Raw genomic sequence first — 24,518 nt, 5'->3', positions numbered from 1 at the left:
GTTTTTCATATTATTTCAAGTACGTAGCTTTCACCATGCTTGTAAAATGGGTTCTTTCTATCCATTGATATTTGACGGTTAAGCTGAAACCAAGTTGCTTAGAAGTCTTTCGTTTCCATTTGATTACGTTTCGTTCGTTTCGACTTCATATACATACGGAAAAAAAAAAAAAAGTTCCTCGTGAGATAATCAAATCACATTTTTTTTAACTTGGGCGAATTATGCGAGAATTTTTGTTTAATTTAATTGAAATCTAAAAAGTGAAAAAATGTTATTCTTTTATTTTTTATAAAAATGATTATGATATAACAAGTTAGTATGAGAGATTACTCACTTTTGATTTTCAGTTTTTTACTTTTTTTTTTTTGACAGTTTTTTTTTGACAGCAAACTTGTAATATTATTCATGATGAAATGAGGTATGTGATTACAAGCTTAACTAGCCAACTAGGAAACTCTCCAAATTTCCACACGAAAGATGAAGAGGAAAAAACAATAAAAGAAGTTAAAAGTGTGCCAATAGTACATATTTATGATTTTTCTCTATTTTGTCATAAGCTATAAAGTGAATCACTTGAAAAAAAAAAAATTGTTACAAACACTCTCTTATAAAATGAAACATAATTTATTTCATTAACAGGTTAAAACAAAGTGATTTGCATATCTTTTCCCATTGAACAGATCCAACATGATAAAGTCATTGCAAATATTTAATCTATGGTCTTGATTTGTTGGTCTGCTTTAAAGACCAACTTCAGTGAGGGGCCAGTATAACTGTATAAGAAAGCGAAGGTAGGTGGAGAAAAAAGCCCAAACTAGATCGAGAAACATACGGTATGTGCCTAGTTCAGCTTAAATCTCTCAAATTAAGGAAGCCCAAGGAAACCAAATTCTCTAATATGTCATGGGCCTAGTTCGGTTCAAATCTCTCAATTTGTTTCGTATATTCCAACAATTCGCAATCGTTTTTGAGCTCAATAATTGTAATTAATGTAAAAGCCGACAAGTCAGCTCAATTCGTGTGTGCCCGAATAACAGAGGATGGCCTAGCTCGGATTATCTAGCAATAAGATTAGTAGATCTTTAATAGGGCGACTTCCTATGGCAAGCTCCTCAGCACAAAGTGGGATGAGCCCCCAGCCTACTTAGCTCTCATGCCTTGGCCCAGCCCCAGCCCCAGCCCCAGCCCCCTGCCTTGGTTGAACTCCCATGCCTAGGTCTAACTCCCATGCCTTGGACTAGATCCCATGTCTCAGCTCCTCACCTGTGGAGCTCCCAATTGCTTACTTTGTGTCGAAAAGGGAAATCGAATCCTTCAAGATCTGTACTATTTGGACGTACGTGAAGGTGAACTTTCAAATATTTTTTTTAATGAACTAATTCATTAAAGTTTGGTAAAAAATAGATGTCCAGTGTATGTGTTCTTATTTTATCTTCTAAGGATGCTGAATGTATTTGTATAATTGAAGAGAGTGCTATTTGATAAATACATGTAATGTTCATGAGGTGAGATAGCCGATCTCGGCGATGAGTGATATAGTTACATAGGACCAGTGGCGGAGCCATATGCATAGATAAGCCTGGGTAGCTCAAACTTTTTTTAAAAAAATTTATATGTAAATTTGTATACTTTTGGATTAACATGTAGTTCGGATAGATCAATTTAAAATATTAAAAAATTTAGAGTTTAAAATTTTAGTCTGGGCAGAGCTATATTCTTGACTCCGCCATTGCATAGAACAAGGTAGTTGTCTCTATCTCCCATGCTAAAAGATCTCCAAGTTGATTGCTTACCTCAATTGGCGAGTGCTCAGTTCACCATCCAGGGCATGAACTCCTGATTTCCTAAAAGAAGCGCTCCTTTGACTTTTGATAACCCCCTATTAATATCATATTTGATTTAATTTTCAGGGGCATTCATTTTGCTCTCAGCCATGGTTGGACGAAACGGGAACGGAACGGTCGGAACGGACTGTTCCGGTTCAACCTTGACGAGGTTCCGGGGTGTGTAGGTTGATGGCTTGTATCGGCGTTTCATATACCGAAAACGGAGATTTATCGGCGGAATGGAATGGGACACGCGGAACGGCACAGAACGGAAGGGATTTGTACAGCTGCAACAAAAACAAAAAATCTGTGTGTAATTTTGAGCACATGCATTGTAGGTCCTAATGCACGTATCTTTGCTTTCTAGTACAAATAATGCACGATACATTATTAAATTCTCCCTCATTACACCATAAACATTCAGTTTCAAATCCACTATTCAATGCATATCCACTAGGACAATTTAACACTGGTTTATATCAGCAACCATATGGTGGAGATCAATTTTCTCAACTGAATCCCGAAGAAGAATACACTAATGATTTTGTTCCTCCACGTCATTCCTCATGGTATTAGTCTCGATGATATAACATTTACAGGTACCTTTCTATATAAATGTTTGTTTTCATCAACTTATATTTCATTTCTCATTGTTATTTTATTATCATATGATATGAGTAATTTAATAAGCTTAACATTAACTTCACTAGGAACATTGGAAAGCAAAGCACATCGGTTGATGTGAGATGGTGAATCTTGAGTCTTCTTCCCGCTGCATCCATCAATGAAAGACTAATAAAGAAGAGACCGCAATTCAACTATTTCTATTGAGAAATTTTCATTACAAAGTGTGAAAAAACTAAGTTAATTATAAAATATTTATATTTTAATTAATGTTAAATAATTTGTAACATCATTTTATATAAGATTTGATGATTATTATTAGTCCATCACTCTAAATTGATTCAAATTTGTGCGAACTTATATATATCCAATCGAAAATATTTTAAAGTTTTAATTAATTAAATACAAATAATTTTTAATAGTATATTTAATTTTTGATATGGTTGAAAATATTTTAAATATAATGAAGATATAAATTGTGTTCAATAAATTGTTAATAAAATTTTAAAGATATTTTAATTTCTTATTTACATCAAATAATCTATTTAAATGATATTTATTTTAATTTTCATATTTCTAAATATTTTTCAAAATTTTTTATTTTTATATATTTATAATATTTTTTTAAAATACTCGTTCCGCGACCGTTCCGCGAAATTTTATTGTAACTAGAATGGTAACATCCGTTCCGATCTCCGCGACGGCGACAGCGAACCATGCTCTCAGCATATATTTTACTCTTTGCGCCGAGAGTTGACTTGAGCATAACAGAGCTCACCTCCGGCTTCTTTTCTAACACTCATGTTTGTGATTTCAGGTTTTCTTATAGGTGGTTGGTTAGCAGGTCAGGTGTGTTCTATCGTCGCCAGGAGCTCACCTTCTTATTTTCAGGTGTTTCCCAAGTGGTTAGTTAGCAGGTTAATTGTTTTTTTCCATCGAAAAGAGCTCACCCCTCATCAACAACCAAAAAAATACCTACCCTATTTTTTAGTTAGTATCAGTTGGCATTGTATGTGGGAAATGTGAGCTAAGGTGGAGAAGAAGGTCCTTTCTTGGTGCTGACCAAGGTTTTTCGGAGAGGAAGAATGTGTTTTCTTAAAAAAAAAATAGATTTTGGGAGTGCGAGGAAGGATAATCAGGATAAATTGGAGCGCAATTATGATCTCTAACAACTCTCTTTCCAATCGTCAATTACTGCTACTGCCTTCATCCTCCTTCTCCCATCCCTTCTATTAGTCAGCCAACAATGGATGCTCTTTGAGCCCATATAGTACTCAAGTTTTTTAGCTCGAGGTCATACTCGCCTCTATGCATGGAGTTCATCCGCGACTCTGTGCATAGAGGTCATACTTTTTAGCTTAATTTAATCCTCAGCTCTGTGCAAGGAGTTCATCTGTGCATCTATTCATGGAGGTCATCCGCAGCTCCTGAGCTCAAGACCATACTTTTCTCCATGGATCGAGGTCATCTGCATCTTTTGAGCTCAAGATCATCCTCAGCTCTGTGCATGAAGGTCATCCACAGCTCTATGTATGGAGGTCATCCGCAGTTCTCGAGCTCAAGATGATACCCAATTCTCTGGAGGGAGGTCGTCCACAACTCCTTGGATCGAACATGTTCTCAGATGCTTAGTTCGAGCTGATCCTCAACTCTGACCATATTTTGAGCCTATAGTATTATCTTCAGTTTAAGGTCGTCCTCAACGAGCTCATCCTTGCCTTTCTAGCTTCAAGTTAACCTGACCAGCTCTCAAGATTCAGGTCATCCTTGAGCACCACTTCGGCTAGAGGTCATCCTTGATCTTCAGCTTACAGAGCATGAGACAAAGTGTGCACGATTTTAACAACACTATCTAAAGGTTCCAGCTGCAATTGCAGACATATTTGTTAATTCCTTCAGAGCAAGACTTAAAAGATGAGTTCTAATAAGAAAAAACGTGGAGATAGAAGGAAGGAAAATTTTGAGGAAATGCTGGAGGTACGGAGCCGAGCTATGAACTCATTCCGAACATATACCTCTATGATAATATGTCCAGAAAAGGTCATGGAAGTACAATGTGGTCAATAGGGGTGTCCAGAGTCAGAAAGAACAGAGAAAGGGCTTGAGTTTCCCAAAGTAGATGGATGTTGTGATACTAATTGAAGGAAATATTTATAATATCATCTTTTCTTTGTTAAGTTATTATGTATAATATTTGATAAAATTTTGTCTATTTTGATGATGAGATGATTATGTAAATGTTATCTTGATAAAGTATCAATATTTAACTTGTTTGATAAGTTACTTTGTGGAAAAAATTCTATGTGAGAGGAAGTCCATAGATAAGAAAAAGAACATTGATGACTCTCTTCTCGATCAATAATATACGCACTTTGGACGTTGTGGAATTTCAGAGAAAAACATTCTTCAAGAGACGTGCAGATACCGCATGTTGCCTTGAATGTTGGAGACATCTACAGACAACATCCGTGACGAAGTTTGCTGAAGATCGTTTCTGTTTCTCCTGTTTCGACACCGCGTGTTTTATGCTTCCTTGAATAAGTTTTATTCTGAGTATTTGATTTTTAGAAAGCATTTATTTTCTCAAAGTGTTGAGGAAATTGATTTTCGTGGAGATCACTAGTGATTGGTTTTTGTAAACGATTTGGTTTCTAGTGATTAAATTTTGCCATGAGCCAAATACTTGTGCATATTCACTCTTGTCCATCGTATTTATTTAAAGTCGATTTGTGTTACAAACTTTAATATTTCGCTGCATGTTGTCTCAAATATTGTAACATTTGGCACAACACTTAATTCTAATAAAACACAAATTCATGTAACTTTACATCTGTCGACCAATATTACTTACACTAATGATGCTTATGGTCATCACACCCATGACTGGCCTCAGAGGTGATGGGGAACTCAGGCTATGACCTAGTTCGGAAGGACTCTTAACATTTAATATTAAATTATTGAAATGCAGAATTGATGGAGCGCTCATGCTATATCTTATCTCAGAGCCCTTGGTAAACCCAAGGTCTCTGAGGTTTAACACGAAAATCATTCAAGTGTCGTGTGTTGAGGGTAATCTACCAGAGGTTATGGGGAGTATATATTGTCTATTGAGGGTGATCTTGCAAAGGTGGCAGAGGAGCTCAAACTTTGTCCCAGCTAGTCTCATTATTAACCCAAGGCTCCAATGTTTAATTGTTGAATAGGTGGTGGGGAGTCAAGACTTTGTCCAAGTTAGTTTTGGTCCCAGATACGACATAATTAGATAAAAATATAAAAATAAATGATAAAATTGTATATCGAGATTTCGTTTTTAAAAATCATTAGTATTAAAACTACGGACAAGATGAAAATATTTCAGTATAATATTTTATATATTACAACTTCTCATTGTGTTTCTAGGAAAAGAAAACCCCACTCTTTTAATAAATCACAAAACCACCTCGCAAATATTATAATAATAAGACTCAAATCACTCTAATGCTTTGAGATGAAAAATGGGGTCTTGAGAATGGGATAATGTAATTGAAAGGAGAAATTACTCATGTCTGAAAGCATGTTTCCGTTTCAAGTTTTTTAGTATGTCATAATCAATGTGAGATCATAATTTTTGACAAACTAAAGAAACGTGGATGCTTATCAGACTGAAATGATTTGAATCTGGTCATACTTTATCCAGTTCAATTCAAAACTGTTCTAATTGATTTTGGATTGAAATGAATATGACATCAAAGTTGAATTTGATCAGATATCTTGAAAATAAATCCAAAACTTATTATAATCCGGTCTGGTGGAAGTATGATCTCATAATATATTAAATTTCTAATGTCTTTGCTTTTATAAATAAGTTATTTATATACATAGTTGTCGGAAAATTTTATTATTTACAACAATGTTTTAATTTCATTCAATTCTGTTTCGATTTCGGATTGGTTTATACTCCTAATCCGATGAATCCAGCTGACATCCTATGTGATTGGCTCCATTCCATTATTCCACTATTCGAAACCGGTCCAATCCGATATGGTAACATCCTTATGTGCAACACATTTATACTTTATAGATAGATTTAAAATATGGTATTTTTTTAAATTCTAAGTATTCACATTTGCTATTTTTCGATATATACAGTAACTTACAAACTATACTAGTGAGGAGGGGAGCTTCAAAAAAAAAAAAAAAGAGAGAGGAGGGGGGGGGGGGGGGGGGGGGGGGGGGGTTTGCATTTATGCCACCGTCTAACTGGTTGTTTTTAATAATTTAGATAAGAAAGCGATTACTTTTGCCTGTTCAATTATTGATTCATTTGAGCGCATTTTCAAGCTTTGTAGGCGCAATAATGAGTCCAAGCCTTTTTCCATTTTTTTAAAACTTTTATTTATTTTTGGTTTGTTATAGATGGGAAGTTGGGACAAATTAGCAGCGTCAACTATGGGTGAGTAAGATTTCGGTTAAACCAAATTAACCGATCGAACCGAGCCAATTCGTAAATTTGGTTCGGTTATTTCGAAAATTCGGTTTTCAAATTAAAAAAATTCGGTTATATCGGTTCGGTTACGGTTTTCAAAATTTTGAAATCAGTTAATCGAATTAACCGATATAATAAATATTATTATTTAATAAATTTTTATTATTTATCAATTTATATATATTTTTTAATTTTAAAATCGATATAATATGTATTAATTGTGTTCAAACAAAACTTATACATTTGTGATGTATGTGATTTTATGTTTTTATGCATTTGTATAGATTGTAATGTTTAAGAAAAATTACATATATAATTAAAGTTAAATAACAATTTTTTAAAAAAAACTAAACGGTTAATTCGGTCACCGACCGAATTAATTGATTTTAATTCGGTTCGGTTTCATCGGTTATGAAAATTAATTCGGTCGGTTCGGTTATGACTAATTATTTCGGTTCGGTTCGATTTGGTTATGGCTAATTCGGTTCGGTCGATAACCGAACCGACCGAATGCTCACCCCTAGCGTGAACAGATGGAACTCGTTCTTTTTAAAAAAATAAAATAAAATAAAATTCAGAAGTCATGTTTGAATTGTTTTGTCTTTATTTTTTTTTGTTTTATTTTTATGCATCTATACTTTATATTATTGGTATCTCTTATGTTTAACAAGGGGAAGGCACTTTCCAATGAAAAAATATCAGAAAGTTTAAATATTATTTGCCACTAGACAAAAACTAGCTTAAAACGGTTTCGTAGGTCGTATTTTGTGATACAGATATCTTATTTGGGTCATCTATGAAAAAATATTACTTTTGATGCTAAGAATATTGTTTTTTATTGTGAATATCAGTAGGGTTGACCCATCTCACACATAAAGATTCGTGAGATAAAGTGAGTATCTTCTTCTCATTCTGGTGTTTAGGGGTGTCAAAATGCAACACGACCCGTCAATCTGATACGACCCAACACGAAAAAAATCAGGTTCGGGTCGGGTTTGGGTTAGGTGGGTTCGGGTTAGTGCCAGGTTAGACGGGTTTCGGGTTGGGTCGCAAGTTGACCCGAAAATTTTTTTTTTTTTGAAAATATTACCTATATTTTTATATATTGTATTTTTGAACAAAATTTATTGTATATTTATATGATGAATTTTCATCATTTAATATTTATTTTGTATATTTTTTATTTTTTTAACAATTGTTTATTTGATTTAATAAATATACTTTAATTTTCAACGATTAAACTTTCAAATTTAAATCGGAAATTTTGTTAGTATGTGTTTAAATTTAAATATTTTTTTTTATTTTTTCGAATTTTTTTCATTAATTTTTTTAAAAAATAAATAAAATTCGGGTTAGGCGGGTTCGTGTTCGGGTTGAGGGTTGCTTCGGGTTCGGGTTGAAAAAAAAATTAAAAAATTTCGCGGGTTGACCTGAAACCCGGCCCGACCGACACCCCTACTGGTGTTAATATTGATAACATCATCTCGTGGTTTTGCAATGAAGAGATGAAGTTGTATAAATTATGTTGATATATGAATTTTTAATTCTATTAAATAACTTTGTATTTAAAAAACAAAACATTTAAAATAAAATTAAAAATTATACATAATTAAAAAAATTATAATTACACATAATTAAAAGTGACAAATGACTAAAATTGAACGAATTCCACTATATATCCTCATATAAAGTTCAATTATGTTTGATCAAGAGATTTTCAAGTTTGTGGCAATTGAAAAAATAAACATAATTAAAAAACAAAAATACACATAACTATAATTAAGATATTATTATTATTTTTCTAATAATTATTAAATTTTTTAACGACCAGATTTTTATGACAGTTCGATCTACAATGGACAGAGAGATATGTACACTACCGCTCATCTATTTTAATTGGTTGATATCTTAAACATGTGAATGATTAATGATTCAGAATGGAAACCATTAGCCTTCACAAGTTTTGTAGGATATGTGATCATCTGATTGACTCCGTCAAATAAATTTGCAATCTCTCCAGCTGTATTTTTTTTAAATGAGGTGAGAATCTGTCAGTCGTTGTCATTCGATGTGCACTGAATAAACTTTCAATTAACACAATAGTCTGCAAAACACGTTAGTTGGGTAAATCTTATTGAGCAAACCCTATGTGATAAGCTCGTCCAAAAAGATGTTGACGTGGAGAAATGAATTTCTGACTATTGGTAAAACGCTCACCACCAACTCAGACAGTACCACTTGTGAGCAGAAGATGATTTCCGCTCCTCTCCAACTGTATTTTGATGTTGTTGGAAGTGGTTAACTGGTTATGTCTCAGTTGATTGTTTTATGCTGCATTAATTAACTATTTAATAAAATATAAAATCAATATAACTAATATTATTCGGCGATATATCAAATAAAACTTTACAATGGTAGACAACATATTTTTAACAGCTTCCATATGTTCACTTGAAAATCGGAAATTAAGAATTAAATTGTTAAAATGGACCCTTTGTGACGTCAGTAGTAATATTGCGCAGCTTACAATTTATTCTTTATTTAAAAAAATAAAAATCGGTGCAACGCTTCTCATTTGAGATGGGATATCACGATCATCTTTCTTCCCATTTGCATCCTGACTTATTGGTAAGTCAACCCCGTAAATCTAGAAATGACTCCTACGAATTCAAAAAGAAACTTTCGTGTATATAACATTTTGTCCTACGAGTTCAAGACGTGACTCCCACGTCATGTAGAATTTTGCTCACATAGTACTTATTTTTTGATATCATTATATAACGTCCCTCGTTCAGTTATAGATATCACAATTTGTACATCATCATTAAGTCAATTTTTTTATATATATATAATAGTTTCTAACACGTGTTTCGATCCGCATGAAAGAAAATAATCTAGTATTTCAATTAATGTTGTAAAACATATCTGGAAGAAACTATTTGGTTAAAAGGGTTGGATATAAAAAATTTGATTTATAAAAGCTATAATAAAACTCAAATAAATACTCATTCGCATTCTTACAAAATTATTATTATTGTTGTTACTTGTCATGATCACTACATAGTGATAAATGCATTTCGTATCCTTCAGTGTCTTTATTTTTAATAAAAAACAATATTTACAAGAAGAATAATATTTTTGATCTGCATATTATAAATTTACCGCATACCATCTCGAATATAACGTTTGGATCATTATGTCAATACATGAGGAGAATTATATTTTTGATTAGCATATTTTTCGTTTTTAAAATGTTATTGATCAACTCACGATTTTAATCTACTAATATTTTTTTGGTTGAAAAAATTGGATTTCGTCATTTTTTAACGTGGAGATGGAAAATGATTGTGTTGTACTACAAATGGTGACATTGCATCGAGAAATGGTGGTATGTTGTATGTCACGTTAACACTCCAGTAATAAAAGACTGAAAATAAGAAAAAACATGCAGCATTAAAATTATGAATCTACATATAATCGGACTGAAAAATATGCAATTTAGTAACCACAATTTAGTTTGCTTCGAAATTTAACTTGATTTTAACTTTGTCCTAAACTTTTTGAAACTGGTGTCCACCAAAGCATTATATACAAGCACATTAATTTATTAATCAGGAACATTATTAAATATAACTTACAACCATACAAATCTCTTTTTACCATATAATTTATCAGTTATAGTAACTTATTTGAAACCTTTAGTTATCAAAATGTACATTCCATTTACTCACTCCAAATTCAACCACAATAATATACAAAGATTGATACAATTTAAACAAGAAAAAAATTATGTGAAACGATCTCACGGGTCGTATTTTGTGAGAATGATATCTTATTTGGGTCATCCATGAAAAATATTACTTTTTATGCTAAGAGTATTACTTTTTATTGTGAATATCGGTAGGATTGACCCGTCTCACAGATAAAAATTTGTGAGATCGTCTCACAAGAGACATACTCTTTAAATAAAATCAACAAGGACCTCGACGGCAGTTAACTACAGGAAAGATTTGATATTATTTTTGAAATATATAACTTTGATGTAAACAAGTGCTATAATAATGGGTAAAACCAATTAATAACAATGTACCATCAAAATACCTCATATTCCATCGTTTTCTATACCTTTGGCCATGGACATCCATGGAGCACACATCAATTATATACAACGATTATTTTTCGAGCTGACATAGAGTTTATTATAATTGATCTCGAAATTTGAAATTGTTGTGTCAAATCGGTACGTAACAATTTCATTTAATCAAAATAATTTAATTTATTTAAAAACATATATATTATACACTTTCAAATCATCTAACATTACTTGAAAATATGTATATATCATGCATATATCCATGATAGATTCGTGCTGCAATTCAGTGGCGGAGTCAGAAATATGGCTCCGTCCGAACTAAAATTTTAAACTCTATAATTTTTTAATATATTAAATTGATCTATCCGAACTAATATTATATTATTTCAAAATTATATAAAATTTACATATAATTTTTTTAAAAAAAAATTAGGTCACTCGGGCTTTAGCCTTTGACTCCGCCCCTGGCTGCATGCATGTATGCATGTATGTATGTCCACATGCTTTCTCAACTAATTTCATTAACTTTGCTTCCACCATTTAATGCGAGAATTTAAGAAGGAGCTCCATTCCTGCCAAATTAGGTGAGCACATACTCATCACAAGTCAACAAGAAACCAAAAGAAAACGCCTAAATTTTTTAATAAAAAGGATTTCAATACATTGTTGCATGAGGGAGTTAAAGTGGAAATTAAAGCCATGTATAAAATAAGCGGTGGGTAATGGGATGACATCAAATCTGTATTTTCCTTCCAAAGAATATTTTTTTTTAATTTGATTTTCTCATGTTATTTTACATTTACACTTGAGATCAAATTTGGAGGTGGGATTATTTGCTTCTGAGCTGTTAAATTATGTGGAATGCTGGCTAATTCAAGCACAACCTCTTCTGGTGGCATTTAATGTCGAGATGTATAATATATACATATATCTGTGTAAGTATATGCTGGGTTTCAAAAGCAGTCGACTTCCGTATTTATTGCAACTCCTTTATTTTCTATAAATCACTTTATTTCTTCATCTCTGGCACTCGCAGATCTGTCGGCCGCCTATATCTTCTTTCGTTCCCTGTTTTCATCACATTGTAGGAAGAATACTGGTACCTTTTCTTGTTCAGCCAATTTTTTAAAAGATTGTTATCCTTGATTTTACGTTACATATACTTTTCTCACTGACATTTTTGCATCTGGGTTCAGAGATACACAAGATTGGAGCTTTCTGAAGTTCAGAGAGGGAGGGTTTTTTAAGGTTTCGTGAATCGGGGTGAAGATGGATACATCAACGGTTTTTATAATTTCAGCATTTGTAGCAGCATATTTTGTGTGGTTCAGATCAATCACGAGGACTTTAAGAGGATCCAATGGCCCGAGAGTGTGGCCCGTGTTGGGGAGTCTCCCGGGCTTAATCCAGAACCGCAACAGAATGCATGAATGGATCGCCGGGAATCTTCGGGCCTGCGGCGGCACATATCAGACTTGTATATGCGCAATTCCATATTTGGGCCGGAAACAAGGCCTCGTGACGGTCACGTGCGACCCGAAGAATCTAGAGCACATTTTGAAGGTTAGGTTCGATAATTACCCCAAGGGGCCCACGTGGCAAGCTGTTTTCCATGATTTACTTGGGCAAGGCATCTTCAATTCTGACGGTGACACGTGGCTCTTCCAACGTAAGACTGCCGCACTGGAATTCACTACCCGGACACTTAGGCAAGCCATGGCTCGATGGGTGAGTCGAGCGATCAAGAATAGGTTTTGCCCCATTCTGGAGACGGCTCAGCGTTTGGGCGAGTCTGTTGATCTCCAGGACCTTCTGTTACGGCTCACTTTTGACAACATATGCGGCTTGACTTTTGGGAAGGACCCGCAGACCTTGTCTCCGGGGCTACCGGAGAACAGCTTCGCGTCGGCTTTTGATCGAGCCACTGAAGCTACTTTACAACGCTTTATCTTGCCGGAGTTTATTTGGAAATTGAAAAAATGGGTCCGGCTAGGAATGGAAACCAGCCTGAGCCGGTGTTTAGGACACGTGGACGATTACTTGACCCAAGTCATCAACACTCGCAAGCTCGAATTGATGAGTCAACAAATCGGTGGTTCCCCACATGATGACTTATTATCCAGGTTCATGAAGAAAAAAGAGTCTTACACCGATGAATTCCTAAGAAACGTGGCACTCAATTTTATCCTAGCTGGACGTGACACGTCATCTGTGGCGCTGAGCTGGTTTTTCTGGCTGGTGACTTCCAGCCCACGAGTGGAAGAGAAAATCTTGATTGAACTGAGCTCCGTATTAATGGAAACTCGTGGCAGTGATATTTCGAAATGGGTTGAAGATCCCTTAGTGTTTGAAGAAGTTGACCGATTGATATACCTTAAGGCGGCGTTATCCGAGACACTTAGGCTGTACCCTTCAGTGCCGGAAGACTCTAAGCACGTTGTGGCAGATGACATATTGCCGGATGGAACGTTCGTCCCTGCTGGCTCGAGTATTACCTACTCCATTTACTCGGCGGGCCGAATGAAGTTTATTTGGGGGGACGATTGCCTCGAATTCAAGCCAGAAAGATGGTTGTCCGAGGATGGCAAGAAATTCCAACCCAAGGACCAATTTCAATTCGTGGCGTTTAATGCGGGACCAAGGATTTGTCTAGGGAAGGATTTGGCTTATTTGCAGATGAAGTCGATCGCAGCGGCCGTGCTGCTCCGCCACCAGCTCAAGGTGGCACCGGGGCACAAGGTGGAACAAAAGATGTCCTTGACATTGTTCATGAAGGATGGCTTGAAGGTGAATGTGTATCCCAGAGACATGGCTCCAATGCTCGGCAAAATCAGCAAAGATTGTCTCAAAGTGGAGGAGCCTCTCGCTAATGGTACTTCTCATACCCATTTGGATACTGTTAATGGGGTTGATTAAAGCAATCGGGATGACAAATTTGTGAATACAATGCATGACAAAAATGTTTTATACAATGATAGATACCTTAAAACCCAATTAATAATTAGCTTTTAAATATTTCTCGAGTTGCCTCCCGACATAAAGCAAAATATGATTCATAGGTCTACTTTCTATAATTTTTCCCTTCCTAAAATAATACCGTTTTGTATTATTTCAAAATATTTGCTCGATATTCGTCAGGTTTCTAACATATAAGCATTCGATATTTGTCGTATACTGATAGAAGAATATATGTTGGAACACACATGACCATATGGGCTCTTTGTATTGATTAATTCGAGATGGGAATAAAATGTCTATGTATTCGGTGCCATTTTATGAAATTTTGGTTTTAATTTCAATTATCATATCCATCAAAAATTTGGAAGGATGTGTGAAAATGAAATCTCATTATAGAATCGAGTGCTTGACGTTTTATAAAAAAACGATAACTAATGATAATTGTGCAACTTAAGCACCACATTTCGTTTTTTCTACAAATTACCCAAAAATTTCTTTATCAATAATTTCATTCTTTGCAATCAATAACAATTGAATCGGTGATCTTGACTCTGATATCAATTGTATGACCGAATGTGTGTCGTTTTGCCAAAAGTTATAGCTAGTGGTAATAGTTCAACTCAAATCTTTTAAGTCGTGTATCAACTCAAGTTGCACGTTTCGATTGCTCTATCTAACAGAAACAATTTGTGATAAAACATAAGGATATTATTTGAGAAGAGATAATTAAACCAACTTATGAAGTTAATCTATGGTTTGTTAATTATTTGGTGTTTTATAATTGTACTGGAACCAAGGGCATGCGATACTTGCAATTTATGCACAAACAATCATAAAGAATTTCATGATTTATATTTCAAATAATATTTATAAATCATACACAGCAGTGATTTCTGGAATAAACCGAAGAACAATAACACAAATTCGCTTTTATCTTCATAAAGGGATTCTTTGCTCGGATTGTGGCTATAGCTAGTGATTCTTTAGTTTATGTATTAATTATTAATTAGAATAATAACAGTAAAAATTTAAGGTTGGACAAAATAGGGTGTTCTAAGACCTGAGTTATGCATGAAGTATATATCTTATAAGACAGTTTCACGGATATTTATTCGTGAGTTATGTCAAATCTGTGGACTTGATTTGTGCTGACTTAAATGTTGATCAATTTCATAGACAAATGTTTTTTATTTAATAAATAAATATTATTGCCGACCCTAAAGTCTAAACCAATGAACATGCAGCAAGTGAAGGAAAATAAAAATAAAAAAAAGTTTATTCAATCTCTGAGAAACTTTTGTTGCCATCAATAAAACCTCAAAGTCATTGTTTGATTCCTGCAAGTTACGAAGACATGTGGCCAACTCATATATCCGATCGTTTTAGATTGCTAGGGAAAAAGACTATGCGTGTGGAAAAATATTGTTTTGGTAAAAATTATTTATCTGAATAAATTAATGTTAAAGCTATCTTTTTATTTGTTTCGTTTAGATATTAATATGACAAATATATTTGTATATAAGCATTAACATATTAAATTTTATTATATCAGACATATATTATATGTTTAAAAACAAGTACTTATTTTTAATTCTCTTTTATTATCCTAATAAATTGATAAACTTCTTGCACATATACACTTATTCGAAAAATATATTGATTTTCAGTTATAATTTTTCAAAGCGAAAAATCTATATAAAAATATTAAAATATATATCATTATTTTAATAAATATCTTCAGATAACTCCGAAAAAATATGTGATGTTTTCTCATTTTTGTCATATCTTGATAATTTAGTTTTTTAAAATAAATATCGAAATAAGTTTTTCAGCTTTTTTTGTAAAATATATATAATGAAAGACAAAGTTAGCGATTCATAATAAAAAATTATCTTCACATGCTTATATTTTAAATAATATAATTATAATAGTATAATATAATTTTAGTTATTGCATAAACTCTATCTAGTAGATTATTTAATATGAAATATTTAGTGAAGTATTATTTTTATATATCGTTTTTAATTTTAATTATTGCATAAATCTATACATCTAATAGATATTCTCTTAAATTTTGACTATTTCTTATAAACATAAGACATTATGTTTTTCCAATTTTGTCTTGTAATTATTTTTTGGCATGTAATTATTTATTTAAATACACACATGTATAAGAATGTATTTTCAAATTATAATATTATTATAAAAATAATAAATTTAAAAATATTAAATAATTCATGATATTATAATTTTCAATAAATACATGAAATTCGAAAATCTAATACAATATATTTAAGAATTTTGAAATTTAAGCATATGATATCAATCAAATTTGAAAGAAAATATTACAAGCTAGACAGCTTTTGGTCAACAAGGAAGTTAATAAATTCAATGCGGCCTATTTAGTCATAAACATATACAAGAAAGCGGTCAACAATCAACCACCTAGTCCAATATAAATTTCGAAAATTGCATATACATGGGGACCAAGTTTTCAAATATTGGTAAAGTAATATGCGTGGAAGAATTATCTCAAAATTATGGAAGAAATATCAATCGAATTATGATAAGATTTTTACAACATCATCTATAAATACATTCCCCCATTATAAAAAATTATAACTTCAAATTCACTCTATAGTTCGAAAATTTTCTCCCAAGTGCTGCAATATTTTCGAAGATTTTGCAAGGCAATGTTTTGTCTATTTTTCGAGTGTTACGTTCAGGCCAAAAATTCTATTTAAATATGACCAATATCGTTCAGAATATATTATCGTATGTTATAAACATCATATCCAAAATTCAGCTAAATCCAACAGTTATTTTTTGTATATAATATTAAAAAGAAAACTGCTCAAATTCTATTTGATAATAATATACCTACGATTTTTCATCCATAATCAAACAACTTTTAAATACAATCTCCACCGTTCTCAATTTATTTGACTTACTTGTGAATGTTGTAATGTCCGAGATTTTATACCGTGTTAAATTACGATTATTGATTTTTAAGCGAGATAATTATGAAAGGGCTAACCGAGACACGAAATGAGATCGCGTGTGAAAATTGATGTGCGAGGACAGTAGCATCGGCGCACATGCGCGATCGGATGCGCGCACAGGCGCCAAACAGGCAGAAGACCTCGCGCATATGCGCGGAAGATGTCGCGCATATGCGCAAAGCCTATGCGAGTAACTCCAGAGAGTCTCGCGCATATGCGCGGAGATGAGTCGCGCATATGTGCAAGGCGATGTGCAGGATATATGCGGAGACAGTAGGTCTCGCGCATATGCGCGATGTCAGTGCGCGCATATGCGCGAGTAGTCCAGGAGCCGGACAGTGCTTCCGGCGCATATGCGCGGATTTTGGGCGCGCATATGCGCGTGGCATGCAAAACGTAAGATTGCCACTTGGTTTGTACGAGCGACGTGTATATATATATATACATACAAACATTCCATTCTTTCAAAATTTGGTAAGAAGAAACGAGAAAAGTGTCGAGGAAGTTTGCCAAAAATCCTTACGCCTTTTGTGAAAGATCCGCCCATCTGAATTGTAATCCGACTTCAGTACTGTGTTCCTATCAACGCAGGCTACAACTGGGCGTAAGTTTTGTTGCGTTTTGATATGTTTTGAAATTATGATGTTGTCAGAATTAAATGGAATTCATATATGAAGTTCTTGACATGTTAGACATCATAGAATCGAAGTCAGATTAAATAATAGACTGTTTATGAAATTGTTATAAATTTCAAAGTTGATTTAGTTGAGATTCTATATCAGAGTTGTGTTATTATTCAGATTATGAGTTGTACTGATACTGGTTACGAATTCTGGTATTATATTTGTGATGTTGAGATAGACGGGGTTATCGTGACTGTATTGTTATGCCGTCGAAACATCAGTAGATTGATATTGATCAGATTCAGTATTGATTGAGATTGATCAGATTCAGTAATGATTTCGATTGTATCGTGATATCATTGATATGTATTAGATTGTACCTTATTCAGATATGGATTAGATTATATACCGATTTGAGTATTGATCAGAACGGGTCTTGAATTGAGTTATATACCGATATGGTATTTATATGACTTGTCATTGCCAAACTGGGTATGGACAGATTGACATACAAGACTTCGTCTTCATCATATCGTGAAGAGAAAGGTATAAATAAATGTTGATTCGGGATTGCACAACTCGAGTTAGGTTCGACTTGAGTTTCCCAAAATCACATAATTTACTTTATTGCATTGATATTTGCAGATTATCAGATTGATATGTTTAGTCTATTGAATTATAGTAGAGCCAGAGTTTGAGTCTAGGGCAGATAAGCTTAGCTAGGGCAGAACCGCCGAGTCTTTGTCAGAACCGCGTAGACTCTAGACTTTCGGTGTATCGATGAGCTTAGATGTAGATCGACGTCTATTGTAGACATTCGATACAGCATACCAAAGTCTAAATTAGATCAGGATCCCTAGATTAGAATGAGAGATGAGTCGAGTCTTAGATATCGAGACTAGAACTTGATTTACAGATTTGTATTGATTTATGTTTCGTAGATTACGATTCAGATATTATTTACAGATTGGTATTGATACATGTTGTTTGATTATACTACATGTGATAAGATATAATTCATGCTTTTATGTTAATTCAGTTAACTGCATGTATACATTATTTATACTGGGATTTATTCTCACCGGAGTATCCGGCTGTTGTCTTGTTTGTATGTGTGCATGACAACAGGTGGGACAAGATCGGGGTCAAGAAGATGATGAGAGATCGAGATTAGAGTGGTGATTCCGGACTTGGATGTAGACTTGGTTTAATACTTGAAATTAGTAGTTAAACCTTAGATTAGTTTGAACTAGAAGCATGTTGTACAAGATTTGTATTATTATACTGGTTTGTATAATAGATTGATTCCATTACTTTCCGCATTTTAAAGAAAAAAAAATTTTAGACCCTGTTTATCTTAATTGATAATTAAATCCCAAAGATGATTAAGATGATGATTAGCGTCCGGGTCCCCACAAATGTACTGTCCAAGTTAAGCGCGATCTAACGGTGCAATAAGTCACAAATAATTATGCAAGACGACTGATTTTTTGGCCTAAGTGCGGCTTTCAAAGTATTGTTTGCGATATTTTTCTATGGTTTTAGATTATTCAAGCAATACCATCGTAAGTGTGATTGTTTTAAAACTATAAATTTTGTTTATTAACTTAATTCATTTATGAAAGTTTTGGTCGAGCATTACTCTTCTTTTTCCCTTCTTGTAATACAATACTCTATGTTTTGGTACTGTAAGGGTTCAACTGGATATAAGAGGAAATCCTAACATATGATAAGTTTATGGCCTGACACGGTGGGATTTAACTACTATACGACTGCACCTCCTTAGAAGAGTAAAAATTAGGGACTGATATCAGTAAACCATGAAAATTAAAAGAAACATAGTGCCTAGCCCAAGTTATGCTTACATTTATGCTTATGATATATCTTATACGAAATATTTTATGCATGATATGTTGTTTTTCAAATATCATGTGTGTTTGTTATGTATGTGGTCGAACGACCCCCACTTGCTGAGTGACGACTATATCACTCACCCCTTACTTTACTTCAGCGTTTTGTAAAATATATATAGTGAAAGACGACATCGATGATTCATAATAAAATAATTATCAATCCCACACTTTTTTGCCCTTGCTATAGTATTTATACAAAACCATCTACTATTTTTTAGGGTTCTTTTGAAATATATGCAAACCGATGACAAATTTGATAATCATTGTTTAAAAATTTGTCAATGGTCCACAAAATTTGGTATCAAGATAGATGTCAATGGTAACATATATGAATTAAAACATGTTAAGTATTCGTGAAGGTTGTGAAACTTAATTAATTAACGAGCTAAATTTTGTAATCATCATCAATTATGGATTTATATAAATTTTTTAACCATTGTAAAAAATTTAATATTCATGCGATGACAATTTATATTATCTTTTAAATCATAGATATAAAAATAGCTATATATGTTAATTAATAATAAAAATTTAATTTAATTTTACTCAATCAGTCGAAAATTACAAAACATGCCTTGTATTATTATCGGGGAAAACAACATATATCAAACTTACCAAGAAAATTTCACCATCAATAAAGAAAAGAAATTACAAAAGATTGGCAAAATATATATTTCGCCAATCCAAATCTAAAATAAAGCCACGAAAAATTTAAAAATTATGGACATTGGGCTCAAACAAATTACACAAACTTAACCTTAATCGGGTAGGAAATGGCCTGATTTCTATGCAAAAAAAATTGAGCATTTATAATAAGGCATTCAAACTCCACACACACATATATAATAATAATACTGTCCATTCAAGATTTAGTTTGCAGCAAACCCCATAATCAATAGCCTCACGAGTCACAATTTACACATAAATTAACACACACACGAATTACATAAACAACCATAACGGCGTGCAGCTTCTAAATTTAGCAAGCCCTGCTGCTTTTGAATGGGATGGCTCTGATCACGATTTGGTGGTAAACTGCAGCGAGAGCAGCTCCAACGAAGGGACCAACCCAGTAGATCCACTGACAAACAAGAATCAATCATAAACAATAGCTCCGTTTCAAATTGATTCACACAATAGATGAGACATTATTCTTACGTGGTCGTTCCATGCCTGGGATTTGTTGTAGATGATGGCAGCTCCGAGGCTCCTAGCAGGATTGATGCCGGTTCCTGTGATGGGGATAGTGGCCAAATGAACAAGGAATACAGCAAATCCGATAGGGAGAGGAGCCAAAAGCTGCAGAGATTATATTCGCAATTAAGAAGTAAGTTTAACAGATAATATACTAGCTACGCGGGATCAATACAACAAGGGTCCCCTTTCTGCTCGATCGAAAGAATGTTTTTCGATGCAGTCACATGTGTTAAAAAAAAATGACATTCATTTGTTAAGATAGAATAGTGCAACGGTAGTTACATTGCATGTTTTTAGCAAACGTTTGTCATTTTCTAAATAAATATGGTGGGAATGTTAGAAATTTAAATCAAGGAAAGATTAGAGTATAAATGATAGAATTTAAAAAAATGAACTTCTCTCCATATGTACTTTAAAAAATGACATTCATTTGTTAATAGCATAGTGCAACATAACTATAAGGGGAAGATTAGAAATTCAAATGCCCTATAAAAATATTGAATTTCAGATTTTAAAAGGCAGGCATGGTTAAACTTTTCTAAAAAAAAAAGAAAAGAAAAGAAATAGGTTTGATTTTTTCAAAACCTCGTCTTTGTTCTTATTAACTGAACGTATCAAGTAAATTCATTATAATTTAATGCTATATACCTCAAAGATTCATTCTTCTTATCACTAGTAATTAAGAATTCTGAAAAATCAAAAACACTACAAAAACAAAATCAACAGTAGCTTCTTCAATTTACAAGTTCAATGAGTGACCGAGTGGAGCAAGGATAAGATTAGTTTTTTTATTGTAATAATAAAAAAGGACATCTTAATTCAAACAAAAAATTTAAATGGTGTGCATGCAAACAGTGCAGCCCTCAACCCAAGCACACGCAGATTTTTTATTTTCAGGTCTAGCATGTATGTATGTTCTAGAATCTACCATATTATCACAAATGAGTCGAGGGGGAAAGGGGAATTTTGGTAAAACAGGTGTAGATCGAAAGATTAGAGAAGGAAAGGGATTACATACAGGGACATGCGAATCTCTGGCGTTTCTCTTGGCATCAGTAGCAGAAAACACAGTGTACACAAGAACAAAAGTTCCAATAATCTCAGCACCAAGCCCATCACCTTTAGTGTAGCCATAGCTCACCATGTTTGCGCCACCTTTCAGTCTTTCGTAAGGTCCCACCATGAAACCCTTCACCACACCAGCACCACAGATGGCCCCGAGGCACTGCATCACGATGTAGAACAGAGCTCTGGTCAAGGAAAGCTTCCTTGCCAGGAACAAGCCAAAGGTCACAGCTGGATTGATGTGCCCCCCTGTTTTAACACAATGGTACGAAGAATTTACTCCTTGATTCGAATAATATTGAAGATTTAGTCATTATAAATCTTAAATTACATGGTTAAAGTAGAGCTGAGAAGTTTTTAGGCAAGAATTGTTGAAATCATTATCAATATTCTACTTTATAATTACGCTAGATAGATCTACTAACAGCCTATGAACCAAGATCCAGGGTCACATAACAAGAAAGATCCCAAAATCATGCACAAAGATTTAAAAATGCAGTAAAGATACAGACTTTAGTCATATAAAATGCCGACCTTCAACCATAATGACTGGATCTAAGCCAAAATTAGCAAACCCAGAAAGCAAAACGGAAAGAACACAAAACTAACCTGAAATACCAGCAGTGCAGTAAACAAGTGCAAAGATCATGCCACCAAAAGCCCAAGCGATGCCCTGAATACCAACAGAAGCGCATTTGTTCGGTGCTCTATTGACCCCCATAACAGTCAAGATTGTGATGTACAAAAACAAGAAAGTGGCCACGAACTCCGCAATTCCAGCCCTGTAAAAAGACCAAGATTTCAGTTCCCCGGGCTCAAACAAAGGGGCAGGTGGTGGCTCGTGGTAGTCCTTGTCCGTCTGAGCCGCCGTGCCCAGTGGCTGCCTCTCTGCGTACTTGTTGGCTCCTAGCTTAACATCTTCCTCCTTGGCCTCCGACATCGATTCAAGAATACAAAGCTAAAATGAAATTTAGCAACAAAAAAAGGCTCCTGAAAAAATACTAAAGCAAAGGTGGTGGTGGAGTGTACTAAATGTTATCCGCAATGTTTGTTTTATAGTTGGAACTTGAATCAAGTGGAGGGTCGTGCTTTATCTTTCCATAAAGTTTGTTACGAGTGCTGACATGATTATTTTAGCCATAAATGTCTTGTGAAACGGTATTACAATTCTTTATTCTGAGACGGATCAATCGTATCGATTGATATTCACAATAAAAATAAATATTCTTAACATAAAAAGTAATAATTTTTCATGAATGACTCAAATAAGAAATCTATCTCACAAAATACGACTTGTGAGACCGTGTCACGTAAATTTTTACTTTATTTTAGCTAATCTTTTAGTTTACTAAATTAAACTAATTTGTTTTAAAAGCATTAGTGGGGTTATAATTCTTGGTGCGAGTGGGGAGGGGAGAGTAGTGGAGTGCTTCAGAAGCCCATATGGATATTGTCTGATTCTGAATAATGCTTTGTGTTTTGTTCTTATCTTCAACAGATTGTCATAACTATTTTTAAGTTAATGTAGTAATTAATTAATCCTATCGTTTGGGTTAGCTGGTTTTGGATAATTTAATTTCACATAATCAAACATAAGAATATTTGGGCGTTTGGAGTATATAGGCTGCTTTATTTTAAATGAGTAGATTTAAAAACACTTGTCTCAAATTTTTTTTTTTTTTTTTTTTTGAAAACAAGATCATTAAAACAACTAGCGGAAACAAAATATCTATTTTTCGTCATATTATTTAGTCAAAGAGCAAATTTATCTTGGAATTAGCCAATCATATAATTGGATTCTTAAATTTTAGATCCGAATTTGAGAATTATCATATAATTAATAACTTCTTCAAAATTAAATTTCACAAAAAATCAATTTAAACAAAAGAAATGAAAAAATCAACTATAAAAGATGGGATTAATCAATTCTAATATTGTCAGTTGGGTTTAGAAACTCTAACAATTTTGATTTTTGATAATAACAAAAAAATTTATTGTGTTTCTAATATATTATTCAAGTGTGAAGTTGTTAACTCAATGGTAGCATTTGTCTTTATTGCATCTATCGAGGTAAAAGGTCATGCCTAACGTTAGGTAGAGATTGCTACTTTAAACAATTAACCAATTCCGTCATCTTTACTTTAAAACGAGGAAAGCATTATAATTTGTTCTTTCAATTTTTTTTCCTTTTATTATTTTTAGACCAAAAAACACATCATAACAAAACTTATGTTGGATTATTAGCCAAAATTTCCCGTATCCATGCAAATCAGTTCTACGTTAAATTAGAAAACTTTTTAATTATAAATTTATAGTATTTATAATATTATATTACAACGATATATTCTCAAAAGGATAATTGTATCACCCATAATTTAGGGAAAAAAATGCAATAAAAATCATAGTATGTAAAACAATAAAAAAAATCTATTTATATAATTATTTAATTGATTTTAATAAAATCGTACTAAATAATTATGATTCTTAATTCTAATATAATATTTTGATTTTTTACACAAAAAGTATCATATATTACAAACGTATGCATAAAATATATATTAGAAAAATAAAATATTATTTCAAAAAAAAATGAGAGATACGTTTTTCAAAACTTACGACATAATTAATTAACAAAATATGTAGGTTCACTCACACATAATTATCATCTACTAGGGTAGCCCAACGGGCTAAAATAGAAAAAGTAGCCGTTATCTCGACTCTTGCGGAAAGCGACTTTCTGCACATGTAGCCT

At 33.3% G+C, this 24,518-nt stretch overlaps 2 protein-coding genes across 4 annotated transcripts; one reads left to right on the top strand and one right to left on the bottom strand.

Annotated features, from left to right (window-relative positions):
• Positions 1–11,704: 11,704 nt before the first annotated feature.
• Positions 11,705–14,049, top strand: LOC142542887 (cytochrome P450 86A22-like). Of its 3 annotated transcripts, XM_075649787.1 has the most exons (3): positions 11,705–11,943; positions 12,045–12,107; positions 12,205–14,049. In XM_075649787.1, the coding sequence occupies exon 3, from the start codon at positions 12,278–12,280 to the stop codon at positions 13,922–13,924; it is 1,647 nt and encodes a 548-aa protein (XP_075505902.1). In that variant the 5' UTR covers positions 11,705–11,943; positions 12,045–12,107; positions 12,205–12,277; the 3' UTR covers positions 13,925–14,049. The 3 variants fall into 3 exon arrangements, with proteins under 3 accessions (XP_075505902.1, XP_075505900.1, XP_075505901.1); XM_075649785.1 differs by having other exon boundaries at positions 12,045–14,049; XM_075649786.1 differs by lacking the exon at positions 11,705–11,943 and having other exon boundaries at positions 11,962–12,107.
• Positions 14,050–20,345: 6,296 nt separating this feature from the next.
• LOC142542888 (putative aquaporin PIP-type pTOM75) lies at positions 20,346–22,809 on the bottom strand. Its single transcript, XM_075649788.1, has 4 exons — positions 22,376–22,809; positions 21,720–22,015; positions 20,663–20,803; positions 20,346–20,585 (listed from the first exon to the last, which is right to left on the bottom strand). The coding sequence occupies exons 1-4, from the start codon at positions 22,704–22,706 to the stop codon at positions 20,484–20,486; spliced, it is 870 nt and encodes a 289-aa protein (XP_075505903.1). The 5' UTR covers positions 22,707–22,809; the 3' UTR covers positions 20,346–20,483.
• Between the last annotated feature and the right edge of the window lie 1,709 nt (positions 22,810–24,518).

Source organism: Primulina tabacum, chromosome 4 (genome assembly GCF_025594145.1).
Source record: "Primulina tabacum isolate GXHZ01 chromosome 4, ASM2559414v2, whole genome shotgun sequence".
In the NCBI taxonomy this organism is placed as follows: domain Eukaryota; kingdom Viridiplantae; phylum Streptophyta; class Magnoliopsida; order Lamiales; family Gesneriaceae; genus Primulina; species Primulina tabacum.
The sequence above is the reverse complement of the archived record's forward strand: the minus strand, read 5'-3'. Positions and strand labels throughout refer to the sequence as shown.

Excerpts from the sequence above, each read along its gene's own strand:
- LOC142542887 (XM_075649787.1), top strand. The coding sequence starts at position 12,278 with ATGGATACATCAACGGTTTTTATAATTTCAGCATTTGTAGCAGCATAT.
- LOC142542888 (XM_075649788.1), bottom strand. The coding sequence starts at position 22,706 with ATGTCGGAGGCCAAGGAGGAAGATGTTAAGCTAGGAGCCAACAAGTAC. Across the intron at positions 22,016-22,375 it reads CTGCACTGCTGGTATTTCAG|GGGGGCACATCAATCCAGCT; the intron begins GTTAGTTTTGTG and ends GTGTTAAAACAG. Across the intron at positions 20,586-20,662 it reads CCCAGGCATGGAACGACCAC|TGGATCTACTGGGTTGGTCC; the intron begins GTAAGAATAATG and ends CTTGTTTGTCAG.